The 23,397-nt window shown below is 36.5% G+C and overlaps 1 protein-coding gene and 1 long non-coding RNA gene across 20 annotated transcripts in view; one reads left to right on the forward strand and one right to left on the reverse strand.

Annotated features, from left to right (window-relative positions):
* The window catches only part of Nrk (Nik related kinase), a 128,516-nt gene extending 124,512 nt beyond the window's left edge, over positions 1-4,004 (forward strand). For 2 of the 6 annotated variants that reach the window (XM_058571610.1, XM_058571611.1), the window contains one exon: positions 828-4,003. In XM_058571610.1, coding sequence (XP_058427593.1) covers positions 828-923 — 96 coding nt within the window. In that variant the 3' untranslated portion in view covers positions 924-4,003. Of the gene's footprint in view, positions 1-827 lie in introns of all 6 variants that reach the window. The other 4 variants (XM_058571613.1, XM_046420780.2, XM_058571612.1 and 1 more) reach the window with 3 other exon arrangements.
* Positions 1-23,397, reverse strand: part of LOC124076710 (uncharacterized) — a 170,100-nt gene that overhangs the window by 115,791 nt on the left and 30,912 nt on the right. For all 14 annotated transcript variants that reach the window (XR_009224595.1, XR_006846427.2, XR_006846423.2 and 11 more), the window contains exon 3: positions 1,443-1,516. This is a non-coding gene — a long non-coding RNA (uncharacterized LOC124076710). The remainder of the gene's footprint in view (positions 1-1,442; positions 1,517-23,397) is intronic.

Below are 23,397 nucleotides of genomic sequence, written 5' to 3' on the forward strand. Positions count from 1 at the left end.
TGATCTTCATCATTATTATTATGTCTCAGATTCTCCTAAGTATTTATCCAATATGAATGTCAAAAATCTTAGTCCTAACAAGAGGATGTGTGTTTGATATTTATGTCCATGTTCTGTTCTGAGGAACAGTCCATGTTTACCCAACATGCCCCTCTCTAAGCCATTTGGTTTAACTCATTATATCAATCTATTGGTCTCACTATATTTCTATGAAATGGAAAATTGCAGGAAGCAGAAATTTTCAGTGGCTTCTTAAACACCAGAAGCAATGATAAATAACATCAGAACAATTTTTCTTTTATTGAAAGAAATGCCAACTTGAATAAAAATAGATTTTTAAAGTAAGAAAATCAAAACTCAAGAACATTAGCATATGAATCTCACCTACAAAAATATTTTATTTAAACTATAAATTGCAATTTTATGGAATATGGGGAAGGTTATTTTTAAGTTTGTAAATTAAACTCCAAACTAATTTAAATTTTTATTCTTGGTTGGAGGAAAACCTATTTCAAACAACAGTTTGACTTAGTATTTTTTTAAATTTTTTTTAGTTGTAGATGGACACAATACCTTTATTTTGTTTATGTATTTTTAATACACATTTTTTAATGTGGTGCTGAGGATTAAACCCAATGCCTCACATATGCTAGCTGAGCACTCTACCGCTGAGCTAAAACCCCAGCCCCTTGGCTTAGTATTTTAATTACCAGATGCAGATAAATTGAAATTATAGCTATATACTAGTACTTCACACTTTTGTTTATGAAATATCTGGTTAAATGTATTAAATATCTACTGATAGTGTTTTTCTCTTTCTTTTAAAGCTGTTCTTTACCTCTACCCTGCGCAACCGCCACAGCCGTGTTTACTTTATGACCCTCGGAAAACTTGAAGAGCTCCAAAGCAATTATGGTGTTTAAAAGGTTCCAGTGATTTATTATAACATTTATAAACATCACATATATGCAATTGCATCTTCAGATTTTAGAGATTAAAATGAGCATTCAGTTTTATTGTTAGAGAAAAATTAAATCAGAAACTTTTAATGTAGCTCAGAATAGTTTTAATGAGAATGTAGCTTTACATATAAAATTAACTATAGCAAGCTCTATGTACTCCAGTGGTGTACAATATCTTTTGCACAAACTTTGTAACTTTTGTTACTGTGAATTCAAACAAACTCTTAGGACACTTTGGACAGTATCTGTATTCATATTTACAACAAGGAGTAAAGAAACCTGTCATAAGTTAGATTACAAGCAGCATTGGCCCTGAACAAGTTCTCAGAAAGATAAAACAAACTACATGTAATTTTTCTTATCATATAAAAAAAGTCAGATTGTGAAATAAAAATTGTAGTGAATATTTTATAACACAGACTAAGGTTGAACAACCTGCATGCCCAGAGAAAATTATAGCAATAAAGAAAGGAAACTCACCCATTTTCTCACAATTAAGCCTGCAGTTAGAGACCGGTTATGTTCTTTTCACTCACGTTAAACTGGTTTTCTCCCTACAGTAAGAATGAAATAAAGCCTCAGATGCTTTCCTCATAATTCCCAAAGATGTGCAATAGCTGTTTTTACACACCACCAAATAATACACTTGTAAGCCTGAATGCAGGACTGAACTCCAATACACATGTACTGTAGAAAGAGTTTTGTTTTTTTTTTTTTTTTAATACTTTAGGCGTCAAATTTTATCCCCAAGATTGGCTGACTTTTCCAAAATTATTAACTACACAATGGTAGGACCATCAGACAGCACCAAATATTTACCAAATCTCAGAATAAAAATTTCCCTTCATTTAGTAGGCAAAATAAAAACAAAACAACAACATTTTCAACTGCTAATACTTAAATTTTCAAATTATATTACTATAAAATCAGAAATTCATTTGAAATTATTTCAGTGATAATTCCATATGTAATGACTTAATGTTGTAAGTAAAGAAATGAAAAGATTTTGAAAAAAATATAACCTTCTTCATATACCTAATTCTGCAAAATTAGAGTAGTGAAAGTCATGCTAGCCCATCACTCACATATAGACGCCATAAATAGGTGATGTTTGGTCACCTATGGTTACTACTACCTGGTGAAAAGCATAATTTCTGCATATCCATCCTCAATAACACGGTTAGTTCTGGAGCAATAGAGAAGCAACAGAACTACCACAAAGTATACCTCATTAATAATTCCTCTAGCTCTGTTCTAAAATCTGAAGACAGTGCTAGTGGGATAATAATTTTCAAACTACCTGGTTTACCAAAATAAGAAGCAGCTGACTGTGTGATTTCATCATAGCACATCATTTCTTGGCACTTTGCTGCCAGAAATGAAGATTTGGATTTTCCTAACAACTTCTATCAAGAGTGTAGTAGCTCAATGTTAAGAATTTAGGAGAACCTAAATCCATGAATTAAAGTAATAAATGTGATTCACATTTCTGTTACTGTGATACAATAATGTGATCCTAAAACTGGCTTATCCTTGAGTGTTTACAACTCAAATGACTTTTTTAAATGAAGTAGTTTTAAAAAGAAAACAAACTTTTATGTCAAATCATTTCCTTAGAAGTAGTCTTCTTTATTTTAAATTTGTACACCAAAAGGCCATGGGGGAACTTTGTGCAAGTACCTCATTGCTGAGCAAATGGAGCTTGCTATGTTTGAATTTCAAGATTTTCTCATTTAGGTAGTATGTAGAAAAAAAGTATTTTAAGGAATTCATTTTGTTTCTTCATTATATTTACTCAGTGTTAAGCTTAATAAGTTTTATCTTAAAATCATAGTTTAAGGCAGTAATACATTAAATCTATCTTAGGAATTCAACTCCCATTTGTATTCTGTGGTAGTTATTCTAGTATATATACACAATAATGAATGGCATCTACAAAGTCACCCCAAAGTAACCACATAAGAGAGATTGTAATGTGTAACTGAGCTTTAATGAATAAGGTATCATGGAAGAAAGGAAACTGGGCACACATCAAGAAGAGGAGGGATTCAAATGTTAGTTAGCCAAACAGAAAGGACCGAAAATATTTGAAGCAGTTCATAGGTGATGGATATTTCCAATTTTGATGTAAACTGGTCTGGAATTTCCATATCCTTTGCCAGCTGAAAGAAGAAAGTGAAGGGAAAGTGAAATTTCATAGTCACTATATTTTGTAACAGATAGAAGAAATTATATCTGTGCTTTACTATTGTAGCAGCAGTACTACAAACCCAGCCCATCACAGAGATATGGAAGGGGACTTCTGTAAGCCAATTTTCCCAGCCCTGTGGTTTGAAGCATGAAAGTTCTGGCAGGTTGTGAGCAGCACTAGTGATACAGTGTGGTTTTATTTTAGCGAGATTAATTTTTTCATTAAAGCCCTTGTTCAAAATAAAAGGTAAAATTAAAAATATGGAAAATCTAGAAAATTTTGGATGAATAGGGCTGATAAAATCTGAGTAGTTGAGTCAGTTGAAATAAGGTAAGATCCTCAGAAGAACAAAACAAAGGAATAATCATTAAGATGTTAAAAGAAGCAAAGCAGAATCACACAAGAACACACACACATACACACACACATACACACACATACACACATATATACACACATACATACACATATACACACACATACACACATACACACACATATATACACATACACACACACATACACACATATACACACACAGATACACACACATAATAGAATGCATAAGTTTAATGTTTTTCATAATGCTAATTTTGAAACAAATTAATCCCTGCCAAAACTTCTGCCAAAATTCATTTAGTTGAGACACTATAAAATGAGGACTAATGCTACACACATTCAATGGGATATTTTAAGTACTCTTCAATTTGTTTCAATAAGTGTGTCAATTTCAATTTGTATTCAATCTATACTCTAAAAATATCAAAAAAATCTTTTGAGAATGGTAATTGCTTAATCAGAAATTCTGTAATAAATCATTGTTCAACTTCTAAAAATAAAAATTATCAAAATTATTGATTTTTATCATTATTGAAGTATATTTGTCGAATGCCTTGGAATTAAGATTGCTTGAAGGAGTATTCATTTCTTTAAAATATGTAATAATGCATTGATTAAAAGATGTTAGAGGTTCTGCCTAGTATTGCATTAGGAATTCTGGCTGAAGAAGTAGATATTAATCTGATTAAAAATCTTTCTATCTACAGTAGTGAAATTAGAAATGGATAAAATTTCTTCTAAATACATGAGACTTTACACAGACTCACATGAAATGGGTGAAACCCAGGCAAGTTTTAATGCTGCTTCCCTCCTATTCTTTTTTGTAAATAGTTTTTTACTTGTAGATATACACAATATCTTCATTTTATTTATTTATTTATTTATTTATGTGGTGCTGAGGATCAAACCCAGTGCCTCACGCATTTGAAGTAAGCGCTCAACCACTGAGCTACAATCCCAGCCCTTCCCTCCTATTCTTACCCCTGTATTTTCAAGTACAGTGGAAAGAGAAGGAACCTTATTCACAGCTATTCCCCTTCTTGGTCTATTCCCTAAAGACCTAAAAAGAGCATGCTACAGGGACACTGCTACATCGATGTTCATAGCAGCACAATTCACAATAGCAAGACTGTGGAACCAACCTAGATGCCCTTCAATAGACAAATGGATAAAAAAAATGTGGCATTTATACACAATGGAGTATTACTCTGCATTAAAAAATGACAAAATCATAGAATTTGCAGGGAAATGGATGGCATTAGAGCAGATTATGCTAAGTGAAGCTAGCCAATCCCTAAAAAACAAATGCCAAATGTCTTCTTTGATATAAGGAGAGTAACTAAGAACAGAGTAGGGACAAAGAGCATGAGAAGAAGATTAACATTAAACAGGGATGAGAGGTGGGAGGGAAAGGGAGAGAGAAGGGAAATTGCATGGAAATGGAAGGAGACCCTCAGGGTTATACAAAAGTACATACAAGAGGAAGTGAGGGGAAAGGGAAAAATAATACAAGGGGGAGAAATGAATGACAGTAGAGCGGGTAGAGAGAGAAGAGGGGAGGGGAGGGGAGGGGAGGGGGGATAGTAGAGGATAGGAAAGGCAGCAGAACACAACAGACACTAGTATGGCAATATGTAAATCAATGGATGTGTAACTGATGTGATTCTGCAATCTGTATATGGGGTAAAAATGGGAGTTCATAACCCACTTGAATCAAAGTGTGAAATATGATATATCAAGAACTATGTAATGTTTTGAACAACCAACAATAAAAAATTAAAAAAAATAAAGGAGTAAATATTTATATTTTCTTAGCATTTATGAAAGAGTTTAGTGCAGGCTGATGATGGAAAACAGAAGAAGGCATCATCATGGCAGGTTGTCAGTAAAGCTGTTTCCTTCCTTTGGAACCAGAGGAACAGTACTTCTCTCAGAAGATGTCTCAGCAGTGATACATGCGAAGCAGGGTACCATGTACTTCATGTCATTTTAGGGCATTCTGGAGAGAGGTTCATCAAAATTTCCTCTTAGTGCCAGTTGGGCATGGGCCTAATTTGTCAAAAGAAGCCAGTCAATTAGGAGCTTGGCTACATGAACACATTAAGCTTGTTCAGGCTTTTTCAAAGATAAATCCAAAATGCTTCATTACAATCAAGTTGATATATTCAACTTTATACATAGAGCCCACTGACTTCAGCTACTTAAAAGGACAGTATTATGAACCAAAGATAAAAGTGTTATCATAAATTACAATTAAATTCTACAGAATGAAGCACTAAGTCTGGGAGTGTTATCCTGGGAACCCCTTCTCAAACCATGGGGACAGGGTGGGTGATGAATTGAAGAATATTAACTGTTAATAACTTTATCACTCACAAAGAGAACAATGGATTTACAGGCTCCAATACTGCAAAGCTACTAACTGAATCTTTTCCCAACACTGATTTCCAGTCTTACACTTTTTTTTCGTATACAGGGCCTTTCTCCCTCACTTAAAGCTAATAATAGAACACAAGGTCCTTAAGATAATAAAGTCATTGAGTGTGACACATCTTTATTTTCAAATGAATGGTGGAAACTAATAAACATACTTCATAAAGCATTGACACATGTAATTTTTTATGTAGTTCACAACCCGGTCAACTAATTAAAAAAAGTTCCAGAAGGAGAAAAATTAATTCTATATGGACTTATATTTTCAGAAGCTGGTTCATAATGAAACAGTAGATAAGTCCAAAATCAGAATTGGGATTAATTTTAATTTGTAGCTTTGCCATCCTATATATCAATGTGCCTCATTTGGTGCTTAACATACAGATGTTTTCAATAAAAACATGACTTAAGCTGACTTTTTTTTTTTGCTTCGATTGTCCTTTGTGCTACTTCACTTACAACCACTTGAAATGAACAAATTCATTATTTGTCTCATGAAAGTATCATCTGTACTCTAGTGACCAAAGGGCCATAAAGTATGGGGGATGATTTAAAAACATTTTACCTCATGAATATACAATTAAGATAAAGATCTGGACATAAAAATTGTGTCTTTTAAAATTTGGTTTGTTTATCTTTAAAAGGAACACAAAAGTAACATACTAATTACTATAGTAATTACTCAAGGCTCTTTAATAATGACAAATATTGTTTAGTAGCATAAAAAATAGCACAAAACAAGCCATTCAACTGGATGATTTATACAAATATTTGGTTCGAATGTAATTTATTTCACAAGATTAACACATTATGTTGTAGCATCCTGAGATATATTTAAGGATCTTCAAAGTTTTTCAATATACTTTTCATTCAAATATTTTACATTGTAAATCCATTAAAAATCCCAAGTGCTCCTTAATTAAGGGCATGTTTCTAGCACCCGAAAGTGTCTGACTTAACAGGTGGGAAGGTAGTCATTAAAATGCATGCCAAATGGGACCATCTATCCAAAAGTCTACAAAACTATATAGAACAATAGAGTCTTGATGAAACAGACTGAATTTGCCTCTCCCCACCTACTTCTGAAATTAGAAGATAGATATGCTAGGCCCAGGAAGTCCTAGCTTCTTTTGACATGATAAAGAGGTTCCAAGGACCTGGAAGCAAAATTTGTGGAAGTCCTATCTTTTGTCCTAATGAATCCCTTTCTCCTTTTAAAAGACTCCCTCCTCCCCAGAGCTTCTTGAAGATAGAAACTAAAACAATTAAGTTTCATCTATCTTTCCTCAAAGCTGGTATTAAATAAAAACCATTTTCCTACCAATTTGACTCCAAATATTTCTGGAGCAGTGAGCATTATAGCATAGCCTCTTTCCTCCTGAGTGGTAATAGAGTCAGTCAATAACAGTTTTGGCAGGCCACTCTAGGAGTAAAACGCTACCCTTAAGCATATTTCTTGGGCCTGTAGAGATCTCTGAGGAGAAAAGACCTCAGGGCTAAGACACTTTCACAACTAGCTGAACCTGCAGCTGGAAAGTCAGGAAGGGTCTCACAGCTACCCAGAGATAATCCCAGGGAGTTTGTCCTTTCCTTCCTGCTCTAGCTTCAGCTACTTAAAAATTTCTTCACTGGTAAGGAAAATAATGTTATTGGTAATGGTCAACAGGACATTGTTGGCAGTCCCATTGGAATACACACTGAGGATTTTATTTGCAATAATTGAGTTTTTGGACCCTCATTGGGTCATTTTGCAGTACTAGCTATTCATCCTCTGGGCTTGAGTGAGCTGTTTTGGGCTTGAGTAAGCCATTTAAAACTTAAGCTGCTTGGAGCTTGAGTGAGCTCTTCTAAGCCATTGGCTTTTTGGGTCAGTAAGATAGACTTCAGAACTCATAAGCATTTTTCATTAATTATATTGGTTTGGAGAGTACTCCTTTGTTTGGGTTGGTTTTGGAAGATTATACCATGGTCTAATAATCTAAAAGTCCATGCTGATTTAGTCTAACTGCTTCATGTTTATTAACTTGACAGTGGGCTTCAATAGGCTATATTCTGATGGCTATAGCAACATGTTTATCCACTAGCATAGGGGATTCATTTGCAGAACATACCCCATCCCATCACTGGGTTAGAAGGAACTTCAGGAAGCTCATGCAGATGGTGCATAAGGGTCTGGTCAACCCACACTTCAAGCTAACCCCATTTACTCCTTAGTGTGTGATGTTTTCCCCTCTCAACATTTAAGGTGGATATTCTGGGCCACTGGTAAAACGTGGGAAGAAACTCCTAAAAGTAGCACATTTTACTTACCCAAAACATTTTCTAAACATAGTCCTTGCTTCCTTCATCAGATAGGCCTTTGTCAAAAAGAAATGGACTAAAGTGATCTGTGATTGCTTTATTTGAGCTTTTTTCCCTTCCCCACCCCATGATTTTGCTTCTTTTGGCTTGCTTAAATTATATTTTTGTTTTATTTTATCTAATTAAGTCTGTCTGTCTGTCTGTCTGTCTCTCTCTCTCTCTCTCTCTCTCTCTCTCTCTCTCTCTCTCTCTCAACAGGGGACAGGGTATCACTAAATTTCTTAGAACCTCTATGTATTGCTGAGGCTGTCTTTGAACTCCTGATCCTTCTGCATCAGCCTCCAGAGAGGCTCTGGGATTATAGGCAAATTTTTCCACACAGGCTGCTAGCCTTAGTCTTTAAGATGTAAATTTCTGGGGCCCAGGTAGTTGCTCTGTGGTAGAGTGTTGCATAGCATGTGTGAGGCACTGGGTTCAATCCCCAGGACCACATAAAAATAAATAAATAAAATAAAGGTATTGTATCCATCTACAACTAAAAAAAATATTTTTAAAAAGATGTAAATTTCTAACTGGCCTCAAATTTGGAAATACAAATTTAAAATTTAACAGATTGCTTTCAATATCAGGTTCTTAGTCTGTTTTTTAATACTAGCAAATGATAGATGTAAGCCTTAAAGTTTCCTTCTATGAACTTATATGTTTATATGCAATATATTATCTGTTTACATAGTACTAAATTAACTAACAAAAATTAGCTTAAAGGCCTTTTGATTCACATGACTTACTAAATCTGTAATCAGCAATTGGAACTTGTTCATAATAAGAATGCCTTTAAAATCTAGTAATTCAATTCTCTGAACTGCCAACCAACTGGGATATTTTTCTGTATGAGTTCAACATAGAGAGTTGAACATTTTCTATTTACAACAACCTCTTTCAGACATTTTTGGCAAAAAAAAAAAATAACTGAGAATATTAACTATGCTTGAATTCCTTGAATTTGTATAGATAGGTATTACAATGAGTAAATTAAATAAAGCAGGCCTTTAGAATTCTTTAAAATGTAGCTTTTTAAGTCATTTTGCTTTCACAAGGAAACAAGAGCTAGAAAATTTAGGCTTTTCACACTTCTAAAATATTCTGTTTTATTCCAATAAGTATATAATGCTTCTATCTATAGACAACATTCATGGATTGTCTAAAACATTATTCATCTAACAGATTTGAAAATTCACAAGTAAAAGTATGCTTTCCTTGTTTCAGGCCTGATAAAAGTCAAAGGAGATAACAGGTGATTTAAAATGCTAATTACCTGTGTATAGCTTCTCTTCCTGATTCCTGGAATGACATCATTTCTTTTGTTGTTGTTTTTGTTAATTGATTATAAATCCTTGTGGAAATTTCAAAACTTAACTCTCAGTCTGTCTATACTCTCAATAAGTAACCTAAATGTTTTACAACTAGTTGACCTCTTATAAATTTATTTTCACAATTGCCTTGTTAGGAAAGTTTCATGTTGATATACAAGGCATGGTGTTGCTTATAGAACAACTCATTTTCCATTAATACTTTAATAGTCTCTGCACACACTGAGTTTCATTATTTTAATTAGCAAGTTGCTTTGCTGCCTTCTTAAAATATTAAATGGATTTTGTTCTGTTTGATGACAAGTCTAATACTACCAAAATTCTAGAGGAATTAAAAGTAACTTTTGAAATGTATTTTTAACTAGGATCCAACAGTTTAGCAATGACTGATGTGCTTTTTTTTTTTTTTTACATCTGAAGCCCTTTTTATTTTTCAGTTTGAGACAGTTTCAGGTCTTACTAAGTTGCTTGGGCTGGTCTTGAACTTGCAATCCTCTTGCCTCAGCCTCCTGAGTAGCTGGGATTATAGGCATGTGCCATGGTATCTGGCATAAGCCTCTATTTTTTTTATTGTTGGTTGTTCAAAACATTACATAGTTCTTGATATATCATCTTTCACACTTTTCTTCAAGTGGGTTATGAACTCCCATTTTTAGCCCATATACAGATTGCAGTATCACATCAATTACACATCCATTGATTTACATATTGCCATACTAGTGACTGTCCTGTTCTGCTAACTTTCCTATCCTCTACTATCCCCCCTCCCCCCTCCCCTCCCCTCTTCTCTCTCTACCCCCTCTACTGACCTTCATTTCTCCCCCTTGTATTATTTTTCCCTTTCCCCTCATTTCCTCTTGTATGTTCTTTTGTATAACCCTGAGGGTCTCCTTCCATTTCCATGCAATTTCCCTTTTCTCTCCCTTTCCCTCCCACCTCTCATCTCTGTTTAATGTTAATCTTCTTCTCATGCTCTTCGTCCCTACTCTGTTCTTAGTTACTCTCCTTATATCAAAGAAGACATTTGGTATTTGTATTTTAGGGATTGGCTAGCTTCACTTAGCATAATCTGCTCTAGTGCCATCCATTTCCCTGCAAATTCTATGATTTTGTCATTTTTTAATGCAGAGTAATACTCCATTGTGTATAAATGCCACATTTTTTTAATCCATTCGTCTATTGAAGGGCATCTGGGTTGGTTCCACAGTCTTGCAATTGTGAATTGAGCTGCTATGAACATCGATGTAGCAGTGTCCCTGTAGCATGCTCTTTTTAGGTCTTTAGGGAATAGACCAAGAAGGGGAATAGCTGGGTCAAATGGTGGCTCCATTCCCAGCTTTCCAAGAAATCTCCATACTGCTTTCCAGATTGGCTGCACCAATTTGCAGTCCCACCAGCAATGTACAAGTGTACCCTTTTCCCCACATCCTCGCCAGCACTTGTTGTTGTTTGACTTCATAATGGCTGCCAATCTTACTGGAGTGAGATGGTATCTTAGGGTGGTTTTGATTTGCATTTCTCTGACTGCTAGAGATGGTGAGCATTTTTTCATGTACTTGTTGATTGATTGTATGTCCTCCTCTGAGAAGTGTCTGTTCAGGTCCTTGGCCCATTTGTTGATTGGGTTGTTTGTTATCTTATTGTCTAATTTTTGGAGTTCTTTGTATACTCTGGATATTAGGGCTCTATCTGAAGTGTGAGGAGTAAAGATTTGTTCCCAGGATGTAGGCTCTCTATTTACCTCTCTTATTGTTTCTTTAGCTGAGAAAAAAATTTTAGTTTGAGTAAGTCCCATTTGTTGATTCTAGTTATTAACTTTTGTGCTATGGGTGTCCTATTGAGGAATTTGGAGCCCGACCCCACCGTATGTAGATCGTAGCCAACTTTTTCTTCTATCAGAAGGCGTGTCTCTGATTTGATATCAAGCTCCTTGATCCATTTTGAATTAACTTTTGTGCATGGCGAGAGAAAGGGATTCAGTTTCATTTTGTTGCATATGGATTTCCAGTTTTCCCAGCACCATTTGTTGAAGATGCTATCCTTCCTCCATTGCATGCTTTTAGCCCCTTTATCAAATATAAGATAGTCGTAGTTTTGTGGATTGGTTTCTGTGTCCTCTGTTCTGTACCATTGGTCCACCCGCCTGTTTTGGTACCAGTACCATGCTGTTTTTGTTACTATTGCTCTGTAGTGTAGTTTGAAGTCTGGTATCGCTATACCGCCTGATTCACACTTCCTGCTTAGCATTGTTTTTGCTATTCTGGGTCTTTTATTTTTCCATATGAATTTCATGATTGCTTTCTCTATTTCTACAAGAAATGCCATTGGGATTTTGATTGGCATTGCATTAAACCTATAGAGAACTTTTGGTAATATTGCCATTTTGATGATGTTAGTTCTGCCTATCCATGAACAGGGTATATTTTTCCATCTTCTAAGATCTTCTTCTATTTCTCTCTTTAGGGTTCTGTAGTTTTCATTGTATAAGTCTTTCACCTCTTTTGTTAGGTTGATTCCCAAGTATTTTATTTTTTTTTTAAGATATTGTGAATGGAGTGGTTGTCCTCATTTCCATTTCAGAGGATTTGTCGCTGATATACAGAAATGCCTTTGATTTATGCGTGTTGATTTTATATCCTGCCACTTTGCTGAATTCATTTATTAGCTCTAATAGTTTCTTTGTAGAGCCTTTTGGGTCTGCTAGGTATAGAATCATATCATCTGCAAATAGTGATAATTTAAGTTCTTCTTTTCCTATTTTTATGCCTTTAATTTCTTTTGTCTGTCTAATTGCTCTGGCCAGCTTTTCGAGAACTATGTTGAACAGAAGTGGTGAAAGAGGGCATCCCTGTCTTGTTCCAGATTTTAGAGGGAATGCCTTCAATTTTTCTCCATTCAGAATGATGCTAGCCTGAGGCTTAGCATAGATTGCTTTTACAATACTGAGGTATGTTCCTGTTATCCCTAGTTTTTCTAGAGTTTTGAACATAAAGGGATGCTGTACTTTGTCCAATGCTTTTTCCGCATCTATCGAGATGATCATATGGTTCTTATTTTTAAGTCTATTGATGTGGTGAATAACATTTATTGATTTCCATATATTGAACCAGCCTTGCATCCCAGGGATGAATCCTACTTGATCATGGTGCACAATTTTTTTGATATGTTTTTGTATCCGATTCGCCAGAATTTTATTGAGGATTTTTGCATCTAGGTTCATTAGAGATATTGGTCTGAAGTTTTCTTTCTTTGAAGTGTCTTTGTCTGGTTTAGGTATCAGGGTGATGTTGGCCTCGTAGAATGAATTTGGAAGTTCTCCCTCTTTTTCTATTTCCTGAAGTAGCTTGAAAAGTATTGGTATTAGTTCCTCTTTAACGGTTTTGTAAAATTCTGCTGTATACCCATCCGGTCCTGGGCTTTTCTTAGTTGGTAGTCTTTTGATGGTTTCTTCTATTTCCTCAATTGATATTGGTCTGTTTAGGTTGTCTATATCCTCCTGACTCAATCTGGGCAGATCATATGACTTAAGAAATTTATCTATGCCTTCACTATCTTCTAATTTATTGGAGTATAAGGATTCAAAATAGTTTTTGATTATCTTCTGTATTTCTGAAGTGTCTGTTGTGATATTGCCTTTTTCATCCCGTATGCTAGTAATTTGAGTTCTCTCTCTTCTTCTCTTAGCTAGCATGGCTAAGGGTCTGTCGATTTTGTTCATTTTTTCAAAGAACCAACTTTTAGTTTTGTCAATTTTTCAATTGTTTCTTTTGTTTCGATTTCATTAATTTCAGCTCTGATTTTAATTATTTCTTGCCTTCTACTTATTTTGCTGTTGTTTTGCTCTTCTTTTCCTAGGATTTTGAGATGAAGTATGAGATCATTTATTTGTTGGTTTTTTCTTTTTTTAAGGAATGAACTCCAAGCAATGAATTTTCCTCTTAGAACTGCTTTCAATGTGTCCCATAGATTCCGATATGTTGTGTCTGTTTTTTCATTAATCTCTAAGAATTTTTTAATTTCCTCCTTGATGTCTTCTATAACCCATTGATCATTCAGTAACCTATTGTTCATTCTCCAATTGATGTATGCTTTTTCCTTCCTTCTTTTATCGTTGATTTTCAGTTTCATTCCATTATGACCAGATAGGATGCATGTATTATCTCTACTCCTTTATATTGTCTAAGAGTTGCCCTGTGACATAATATATGATCTATTTTTGAGAAGGATCCATGTGCTGCTGAGAAAAAAGTGTAACTGCTTGATGTTGGGTGGTATATTCTATATATGTCAATTAAGTCTAGGTTATTAATTGTGTTATTGAGTTCTATAGTTTCCTTATTCAACTTTTGTTTGGAAGATCTGTCCAGTGGCGAGAGAGGTGTGTTGAAGTCTCCCATGATTATTGTATGGTGGTCTATTAGACTCTTGAACTTGAGAAGAGTTTGTTTGATGAACATAGCTGCACCATTGTTAGGGGCATATATATTTATGATTGTTATGTCTTGTTGGTGTATGGTTCTCTTAAGCAGTATGTAGTGTCCCTCTTTATCCCTTTTGATTAACTTTGGCTTGAAATCTATTTTATTTGATATGAGTATGGACACTCCTGCTTGTTTCCGAAGTCCATATGAGTGATATGATTTTTCCCAACCTTTCACCTTCAGCCTATGTATGTCTTTTCCTATCAAATGCGTCTCCTGTAGGCAGCATATTGTTGGGTCTTGTTTTGTGATCCATTCTACTAGCCTGTGTCTCTTAATTGGTGAGTTTAAGCCATTAACATTTAGGGTTATTATTGAGATATGGGTTGTTGTTCCAGCCATATTTGTTTATTTATGTTACTAAACATGGTTTGTTTTCCTCTATGATTATCCCCCCCCTTTACTGTCCTACCTCCCACTGTTGGTTTTCATTGTTATTTTCCATTTCCTCTTCCTGTAATGTTTTGCCGAGGATGTTTTGAAGAGATGGTTTTCTAGCTGCATATTCTTTTAACTTTTGTTTGTCATGGAAGTTTTAATTTCATCTTCCATCCTGAAGCTTAATTTCGCTGGATACACAATTCTTGGTTGGAACCCATTTTCTTTCAGTGTTTGAAATATGTTATTCCAGGATCTTCTAGCTTTCAGAGTCTGTGTTGAAAGATCAGCTGTTATCCTGATTGGCTTGCCCCTAAATGTAATCTGCTTCCTTTCTCTTGTAGCTTTTAAAATTCTCTCCTTATTCTGTATGTTGGGCATCTTCATTATAATGTGTCTAGGTGTGGATCTCTTATAATTTTGCACATTCGGCGTCCTGTAGGCTTCTAGAGTTTGGGATTCTGTCTCATTCTTCAAGTCTGGGTATTTTTCTCGTATTATTTCTTTGAATAGACCGCTCATTCCTTTGGTTTGGAGCTCTGTACCTTCCTGTATCCCAATGACTCTTAAGTTTGGTCTCTTGATGTTATCCCATATTTCTTGGATGTTCTGCTCATGGTTTCTTAACAGTCTTGCTGAGCTGTCTATGTTCTTTTCAAGTTGAAATACTTTGTCTTCATTGTCTGATGTTCTATCTTCTAAGTGTTCTACTCTGCTGGTAGTATTCTCAATTGAGTTTTTAAGTTGGTTTATTGCTTCCTGCATTTCTAGGATTTCTGTTTGTTTGTTTTTTATAACCTCTATCTCCCTGTATAGTTGATCCTTTGCTTCCTGGATTTGTTTGTGTAATTCCTTGTCGAAGTGATCTTTCATTGTCTGATTTTGCTGTCTAATGTCTTCCTTGATACTCCAGATCATCTGAAGCATATATATCCTGAATTCTTTATCTGACATTCCATCTGCTGCAGCTGTTACCTCTTCTAAAGTTGAGTTGACCTGCATTGCTTGTAGTCCTTTCTTTCCTTGTCTTTTCATACTGCTTGCGTTTCTTTCTTCTTGGTGAAACTGTTGTGTTTTTGAAATTTTTCCCCCCCTATATATTTATATTGCTCTTGTATAGTTGAAAATTCTCCCTTGCAGGTGCGGGCGGGGGCTCTGCTCTGCACCTCTTCCGATTGGTGTGAGGTGTCTACCACGCCCGCCGACCCCTGGGCCTGATCCGCCGTTCTGTCACAGGTCTGCCTACCTTGCAGGTGGGGGCGAAGGCTCTGCTCTGCCCCTCCTACCACGCCCGGGGACCGCTAGGCCTGATCTGCAGGTTGGTCGCTGGTCTGCCCACCTTGCGGGCACGGGTGTCAGTTCCGCTCTGCCCCCACTCCAATTGGGGTCACTTGACCACCACACAGGCGGGCCGCTGGGCCTGATCTGGCCGTGGGCGAAGGCTCTGCTCTGCCCTTACTCCAGTTGGGGTGAAGTGTGTACCACGCTGGCAGGCCGCTGGGCCTGATCCGCCGGTCTGTCGCAGGTCTGCTTACCTTGCCGGCGCGGGCAGCGGCTCTGCCCTGCCCCTCCTACCACGCCTGCAGACCGCTGGGCCTGATCTGCAGGTTGGTCGCAGGTCTGCCTACCTTGCGGGCGCGGGCGGTGGCCCCGCTCCTCCCTTCTGGCTCGACGACAAAGCGAGAGAGACTCGGGTATCTGTGACTCACCCTCCCTACCAGGGGACCAACTGTTTCCGTCGCCGCTGGCACCGATGAAGTTCTCTCCTCGGCCGCTCTCCGATGACATCAGATCTCTGCCATGCTGGCATCCCCTGTTCTATGGCTGAATCCCATTTTCTTCTCTTCCAATAGGCGGAGCTGTGCCCTCTGAGCCGAGCTTCTGCCCTCTATGTGCTGACAGAAATCCCTGTACGGTGGCTCCTGGGAGTCTCTCAATCCTGTTAGTCCAGAGCCCTTTCACTTATCCGGCCCCTCCCCCTGTTCCTCCTCCCAGCCAGCCAGCCAGGTTCTGTTCACCAGAGGCGGTTCCCCAAGGATCTGATTATACTTGCAGCCCCACCGCGTGTCCTATATCCCGAACGATGAACACCCTCTCTGTCATTCATCTAAGCCCCAGTGCTGTGGAGGGGTGATCTGGGAACCAACAGTTTAATTTTTCCGGACCCCTTTGGTGGGCACGCCCCCAGAAACTGGTGGCTAAGATCTTGGGTGTCGCTGCTGGTGTTAAGGGGAGGTGGGGATCTGGAATCCCCTCTGCTTCCCTACAGACACGCCCCCGGAGAGATTCCCGAGGTTTCCTGGCTGCTTGTATCTGGAGGGGGTGGGAGTCACACACCTGCTAACGTGGATTCCTCTGGGAAGGAATTCTGTCCGCGGAAATTTGGTGATGTCACCTCTCTGCTATGGCGGGCCCCAGGCTCCTTGCCGGAGTGTCCAAAGGGAGGGGTGGGACTGGTCTGTCTCTGGTTCGTTTCAGCTCCCGGTTCGCTATTTCATGAAGGCTTGGCGAGAGACCTCTTCCTAGAGTCCCTGCACCGCTCCTGCTGCGCTGCGCCTCGGAGGCTAGCCGCCCTGACGTGGGGGCCAGTGAAGGCAGCCGACAGTCGCCGAGTCGCGCGGGCAGCGGCTAGCGGGTCTGGACCTCTGCACTGCGTGGCGGAGATTCACTCGTCTAGCGCAAACTGTCACCTCCAAAAATCCTACAGATTCCCAGCCGGTCTCTCTTTAGTGGAATTTTGCTAGGAGTTTCTCAGCAGGTCGAATCTAAGCGTATCCATGCGTCTCTCTGACCCCGTTGTTGAGGAGGTACTGAAAGCGCTGCCTCCCCTCTCGCCGCCATGTTGGATCTCTCTGATGTGCTCTTAATAAAGTTTACAAATAAAACTGGCTTAAAGAACAAATATTGTAAACTGGGGTTGTGGCTCAGTGGTACATGTGTGAGGCACTGGGTTTGATTCTCAGCACCTCATATAAATAAATGAATAAAATAAAGATCCAACAACAATTAAAAATATTTTTAAAAGAAAGAACAAATATTGTATGTTTTATCAAGATTTTTTTTTAATGTTTGCTGCTGATTTTAGTTTCTAAAAACTTATTGCTGGACTGGGGTTGTAGCTCAGGGGTGGAGCACTTGCATCTCACAGTGTTCAATCCTCAGCACCACATTAAAAAATAAAAATAAATTAAAGTTATTGTGTCTATCTAAAATTAAAAACATTTAAAAAAAACTTATTGCTAAAAGTAAAATTGAGTCCTACAAATGTTAAGATTTATACAAATTTTCATTTGTTCTACAATTTCTCTCTCTCTCTCTCTCTCTCTCTCTCTCTCTCTGGCTTGTACCTCTAGTTAAATAAACTATATGCTTTATTGATGCAGATGCTCTAAAGCTTTCAAAATCTGACTGTATGAATATAACACTGATTATCTTGATTTTTCTCTTAGCATAATATAGAGGCGACTAAGTTTTTTTGCTAACATCTCTAATTATAATACCTTCTATATGTTTGTAGTCATTTTTACTTAACATGAACTAGGGCTCTATAAAAGTGAAGCTTTTTAAAAAAGGATTTCCTCAAATGAACTGTTGAATTTATGTTATAACTTACTTTACAATATATATTTTAAAGTATATATGTATATATTCTTACTTGATGAAATGACATTAGTTCTTCTAAACTGTGTTTAAAGTTATTATAGTTCTATAAAACATACCTAAGTTCTAAAGATTTTTTTAACCAATTTGATGATTAACCTTCATTAACATAAGAAGGACTATAGCTAATAGGTTATCTCGTGCAGATATGAAAGTATTGCTTTCTTCTTTTTTATTTGCTTTTTTTAAAGATATATATGACAGTAGAATATATTGTAAACATTTTACATACATAAAGTATAACTTTTTCTAATTAGGATCCTGTTCTTGTGGTTGTACATGATATGGAGTTATACTAGTTATGTATTTGTATATAAGGATAGGAAAGCTATGTCCAATTCATTCTACTGTCTTTCCTAATCACATTTCCTCTCCCTTCCCTTCATTCCTCCTTTATGTAATCTAATGAACTTCTTTTCTTCTCCTCCCCACCTTCCCTTGTTGTGGGTTAGCATCCACATATCAGAGAGAACATTCTGCCTTTGTTTTTTGGAGGACTGGCTTATTTCACTTAGCATGATAGTCTACAGTTCCATGCATTTATCAGCACATATTATACTTTCATTCTCTTTATGGCTAAGTAATATTCCATCATGTATAAATACCATATTTTATTTATCTATTCATCTGTTGATGGCACCTAGGTTGGTTCCATAGCTTAGCTTAGCTGTTGTGAATTGAGCTGCTATAAACATTGATGTGCCTGTGTCCCTATAGAATGCTGATTTTAAATCCCCTGGATATATACCAAGGAGTGTTAATATATATATATATATATATATATATATATATATATATATAGTGTATGTGTGTGTATACATATTCATGTGCATGCAAAAATATGTAACAACAAATCCCACCATTTTGTACAACTATAATTCACCAATAAAAATATGGAAAAAAGAATGAAACAAAACACAATTATTAGGACTCCAAACCCCATCCTCAGGGTTTGGTGTGAAATTTAATCTTAATCATTTGTGCTTTCCTCATCCATCCATTATAGTTATGCAAAGGAGCCACATATCTTTTACAGATGAGAAAATTCAGGGGTACCCACTTGTCTATAGTTTATACAAACCCACATTGATATGTTTATTTTTCGCCTTAATTTCTTGAAGTTGCTCTAGCGGTTCTGTGCACATATGGCTGTGGAAATCTTTGTCAAATTTGAGATCCACATGCCTTGGATCATATCCACAGTGGTCACACTAACTCCCTGGATGCTGGGAGTGTATGAGTCCCTGCTGTTTTGCAAGCTTTAGTTCCTCCTCTCCCTTCCCATTCCTGGTGAATTTACCCTTCTCCTTAACCTTTTATATTCCTGTCCCCATTCCATCCCACATACAATTCATTTACCTCTTTACATTTCCTTTTGACAATGACCCAATATAATTGTGCCAAAGAATTTAGGCTTAAAAAATACAACATGGGGTTGTGGCTCAGTGGTAGAGCACTTGTCTAGCATGGGTGTGGCACTGGGTTTTATCTCAGCACCACATAAATAAATAAAATAAAGTATTGTGCCCATCTACAACAAAAAGGTCTTTAAAAAGGCCAACATGATATTTTCAGACTTGTTTCTCTTTAGGTTCCATTATATAATCTCTCCGTCCACCTGAATACCTCATAAGCTAGGAGAGGGGAAATTCAGTGAAAACAAACTAAGACAACAATTATTCTGTCACCTACATATAAAAGTATCAAAATAATATAATAAATCATATTTTAAAATTTTAGATGAGACAACATTATTGCTCTTGATGGCCAGAAATTCCTAATCATGTCTCATCACCCACTTCAATCTCTTCCTTAGTACCTTTATTCTTTCCTTGTGCTGTGTAGCAGCTTCCCAGTAATTGTCCCTTCTATTCACTGCCCCCTTTCTCCCTAAAATCTTCCACCCTTTAAGGTATTGCTGTTAGGCTATATTACCTTTTATTTCTCTTTGTGTCAGTCCTATATATTCACCCCATGCCATTCCTTCTTAGCTGAGTCCATTTGTGCCACTATAACAAAATACCTGAGGTTAGTAAATTTGCAAAGAACAAAAATTTCTCATAGTCCTCCAGGCTGTAAAGTCTAAGATCAAGGTACCATCAGATTTGGTGTCTGGTAACAGCTAATCTCTGCTTCTAATGTGGTACATTGTTGCTGTGTTATCCAGAGGGGATCAATACTGTGCTCCTATGACAGAAAGTATACAGGGAACAAATTTTCCCCCTCAAGACAACTTATAAAGCATTGATTCAGTCAATGAAGGTGGAGCCACTATGGTCTAATCACATACTAAAGACCCAATCTCTTAATACCATTGCATTGGGGATCCAGTTTCAACATTAACTTGGGAGGGGTCACAAACATTCAAACAATAGTATTCCTCATTCCTTAAAAATGTTAGCACTACCTGTCATTTCACCCGATGCTTTGCCTATTTTAATTGTTGATAGTGTTAACATTTACCTAAGTGATTCCTTCAATAACTTTCCTTCTGTAACCCATCACTTCCTGCCCGATAAACTTGAACACATTATCTGTAACCATTCATGCCCACAGGAATACCCTCTAGAATATACCATTACCAATAGCTATACTTCTCTCATACGTGCCCTAGTATATATGGGTGGGGAACCGGTGTCTCACAACCATAGGGTAGAGGCTTTCAGGCTTTTCTCTCTTCCCATGCCACAAAAATACCCTGGTGTCTCTGAATAAGGAAGGGAAGTATCATGCCCTGCAGAGACAAAGATGATTCCCAGGCTTGGCTGATTATTACTGAATAGATCTCTTGTTTTTGATAATGCTCAACCAGCATAGAACAGAATCTAGTAAAGAAATGCCTTTGGCCACTGAACCTTCTGATGGATTATGCTTGGAGATATTGCATACACTTCTTAGGTGGTCCTGCTGGGATTCAGTCCTTACTACCTGTAGCAATGGTTCAACAATGGTAAGTCTCATGTATGTAGGAATTTATACATGTTTTCTAAATTTTCCAGTTTACTGGAATATAGTTTTCCAAATGGTTGCTAATAATCCTCTGGATTTCAGAGGTGTCTTTTATAGTAACCCTTGTTTCATCTCTGATTTTATTAGTTTGGTCTTCTATTTCATTAGTTTTTCTAAGCATTATCAATCTTGCTTAACTATTCATAAATATCAATCTTTTCAAAGAACCAACTCTGTTTCATTGATCTTTGTATTATTAATATTATTATTATTATTATTACATAATAAATATACAGAATAGTTGGTTTCATTGGTGTGTTCACGCATGCACATAACATAATTTGATCAATATAAATCCCCAGTTCGTTCCCTTTACATCCTCTCCTCCCTCCCCCAACCTCCTTCCTCCACTCTCCTGACCTTCTATTTTCATAAGATCCCCATTTTTTTCTTTCTAGCTCCCACATATGAAAGAATACATTTGACCCTTGACTTATTTTAGTTAACATGATGTTCTCCAGTTCCATCCATTTTCTTGTAAAAAAACATGATTTCCTTCTTCTTTATGGCTGAATAAAACTTTGTTTTGTATGTATGTGTGTGTGTGTGTACACACACATGTATACATATATATATATACAATAGAATTGCATATATACAATAGAATTACATATATATATATATATATATATATATATATAAAAAACACGATTTCTTTATTCATTCCTCTGTGGGCAGACAGACACCAATCTGAGTCCATGATGTTTGTATTGTTTCATTCTCTGTCTCAGTAATTTCACTTCTGATCTTTATTATTTCTTTCCTTCTACTGGTTTTGACATTGGTTTGTTCTTGTTTTCCTAATACCTCGACATGCATCATTGGATTATTTACCTGAGATCTTTCTGAATTGTTTTTTATGTAGGCACTCAAAGCTATAAATGTTCCTATTTAAATTGCCTTTGTTACATGTATGATATTTAACCTCCAATTATTTGTACAGTTTCTCTATTTTTTCTTGCTATTGATTTCTAATATCCATTATGCTCTTAAAAACTCAAGGGATTTTCTCTTTTTTAATATTTGTTAAGACTTGTTTTGTGGCCTAATATATGAAATTCTCCTTCATATACTGCATTCTTTCTTAGTTCATTCCTTAGTTCATTAAATTAATTCATAATTTTAATCATTTTTTTAAAAATTCTTTGGCATTTCCTATACATCAATGTGTATGGATTCAGTTGTTTGGGAATTTTGAACTTTTAGAGGCATCTTACTGCCTTGTTTTCTCATGTTTTATTTTTTATATGTTGAAGTTTTCTCTTTTTTTGGTGGGGTATATATCTATCACTTTTACATGAGATTCTTTTTCTTGAGCCACTTTCTGTGATACATCCTGGCCTGGGACACAAAGCATCCACTCAATGTGTTCAAAGCACCATTGAATGGGTTCAAAGTGGTATGTTCAATCCCAAGCTCTACTTTGAGAGGAGAAAATAACAGTTATAGCTACAACCTGAAATCAAACCATATATCAACATACAATAAAAACTTTTTGAAAATGTGCTCTAACAATCCATTAAACAAAGAGCAGAAGTGGGAGAAGTGATTATATAGAATACACGAAAGATTATGTAATAATGGATATAAAAATAACATTAAACTGCCAGGTGCAGTGGTGCATGCCTGTAATCCCAGAGGCTCAGGAGGCTAAAACAGGAGGATTGCAAGTTCAGAGCCAGTCTTAGCAATGGTGAGGTGTTAAGCAACTCAGTGAGACCCTGTCTCTAAATCAAATACAAAATAGGGCTAGGGATGTGGCTCAGTGGTCGAGTGCCCCTGAGCTCAATCTTCAGTACCCCCATCTCCCCAAAATTAAACTATATACAAAGTAGAGGAGAGAGGGAATATAGGGAAAAATTTAAAATTTGAAAAACAAAAACAAAATTTGGGGGGAATTATGAGAGAAGATAAATTGATAAAGAGAATAAATAAAAAAGGAGGGAAGGGAATACAAATGAGAGAGAAGAAATATTTAATGAACAAATGTTTAAACTACTTCAAAAAGTTATATAAAAATCTGAAATAACAACTAGTGATAGGAAGCTACTCAAACCAACATAGGAAACTATAAGGTAAATTGAAAAAAATATGAAAAAGTTCTCCTTCTTGAGGTGTTTAACATGAAAAGAATTCTTTCAGGTACTTCCAGTTTTTAAATCTTCCTAGCATCAAATGCATGGGCAACATCCAAACGTTGGCTGGGTATCATCTGATTAGTTCTGCCCATGGAGACAGTGGCCTTCCACTGGGGTTGGGGATGTGTATTTGTT

The sequence above is a fragment of the Marmota monax genome, unplaced genomic scaffold (assembly GCF_021218885.2).
Source record: "Marmota monax isolate L192 unplaced genomic scaffold, Marmota_monax_Labrador192_F-V1.1 WCK01_AAM20220418_F8-fsc00050, whole genome shotgun sequence".
NCBI classification, from domain to species: domain Eukaryota; kingdom Metazoa; phylum Chordata; class Mammalia; order Rodentia; family Sciuridae; genus Marmota; species Marmota monax.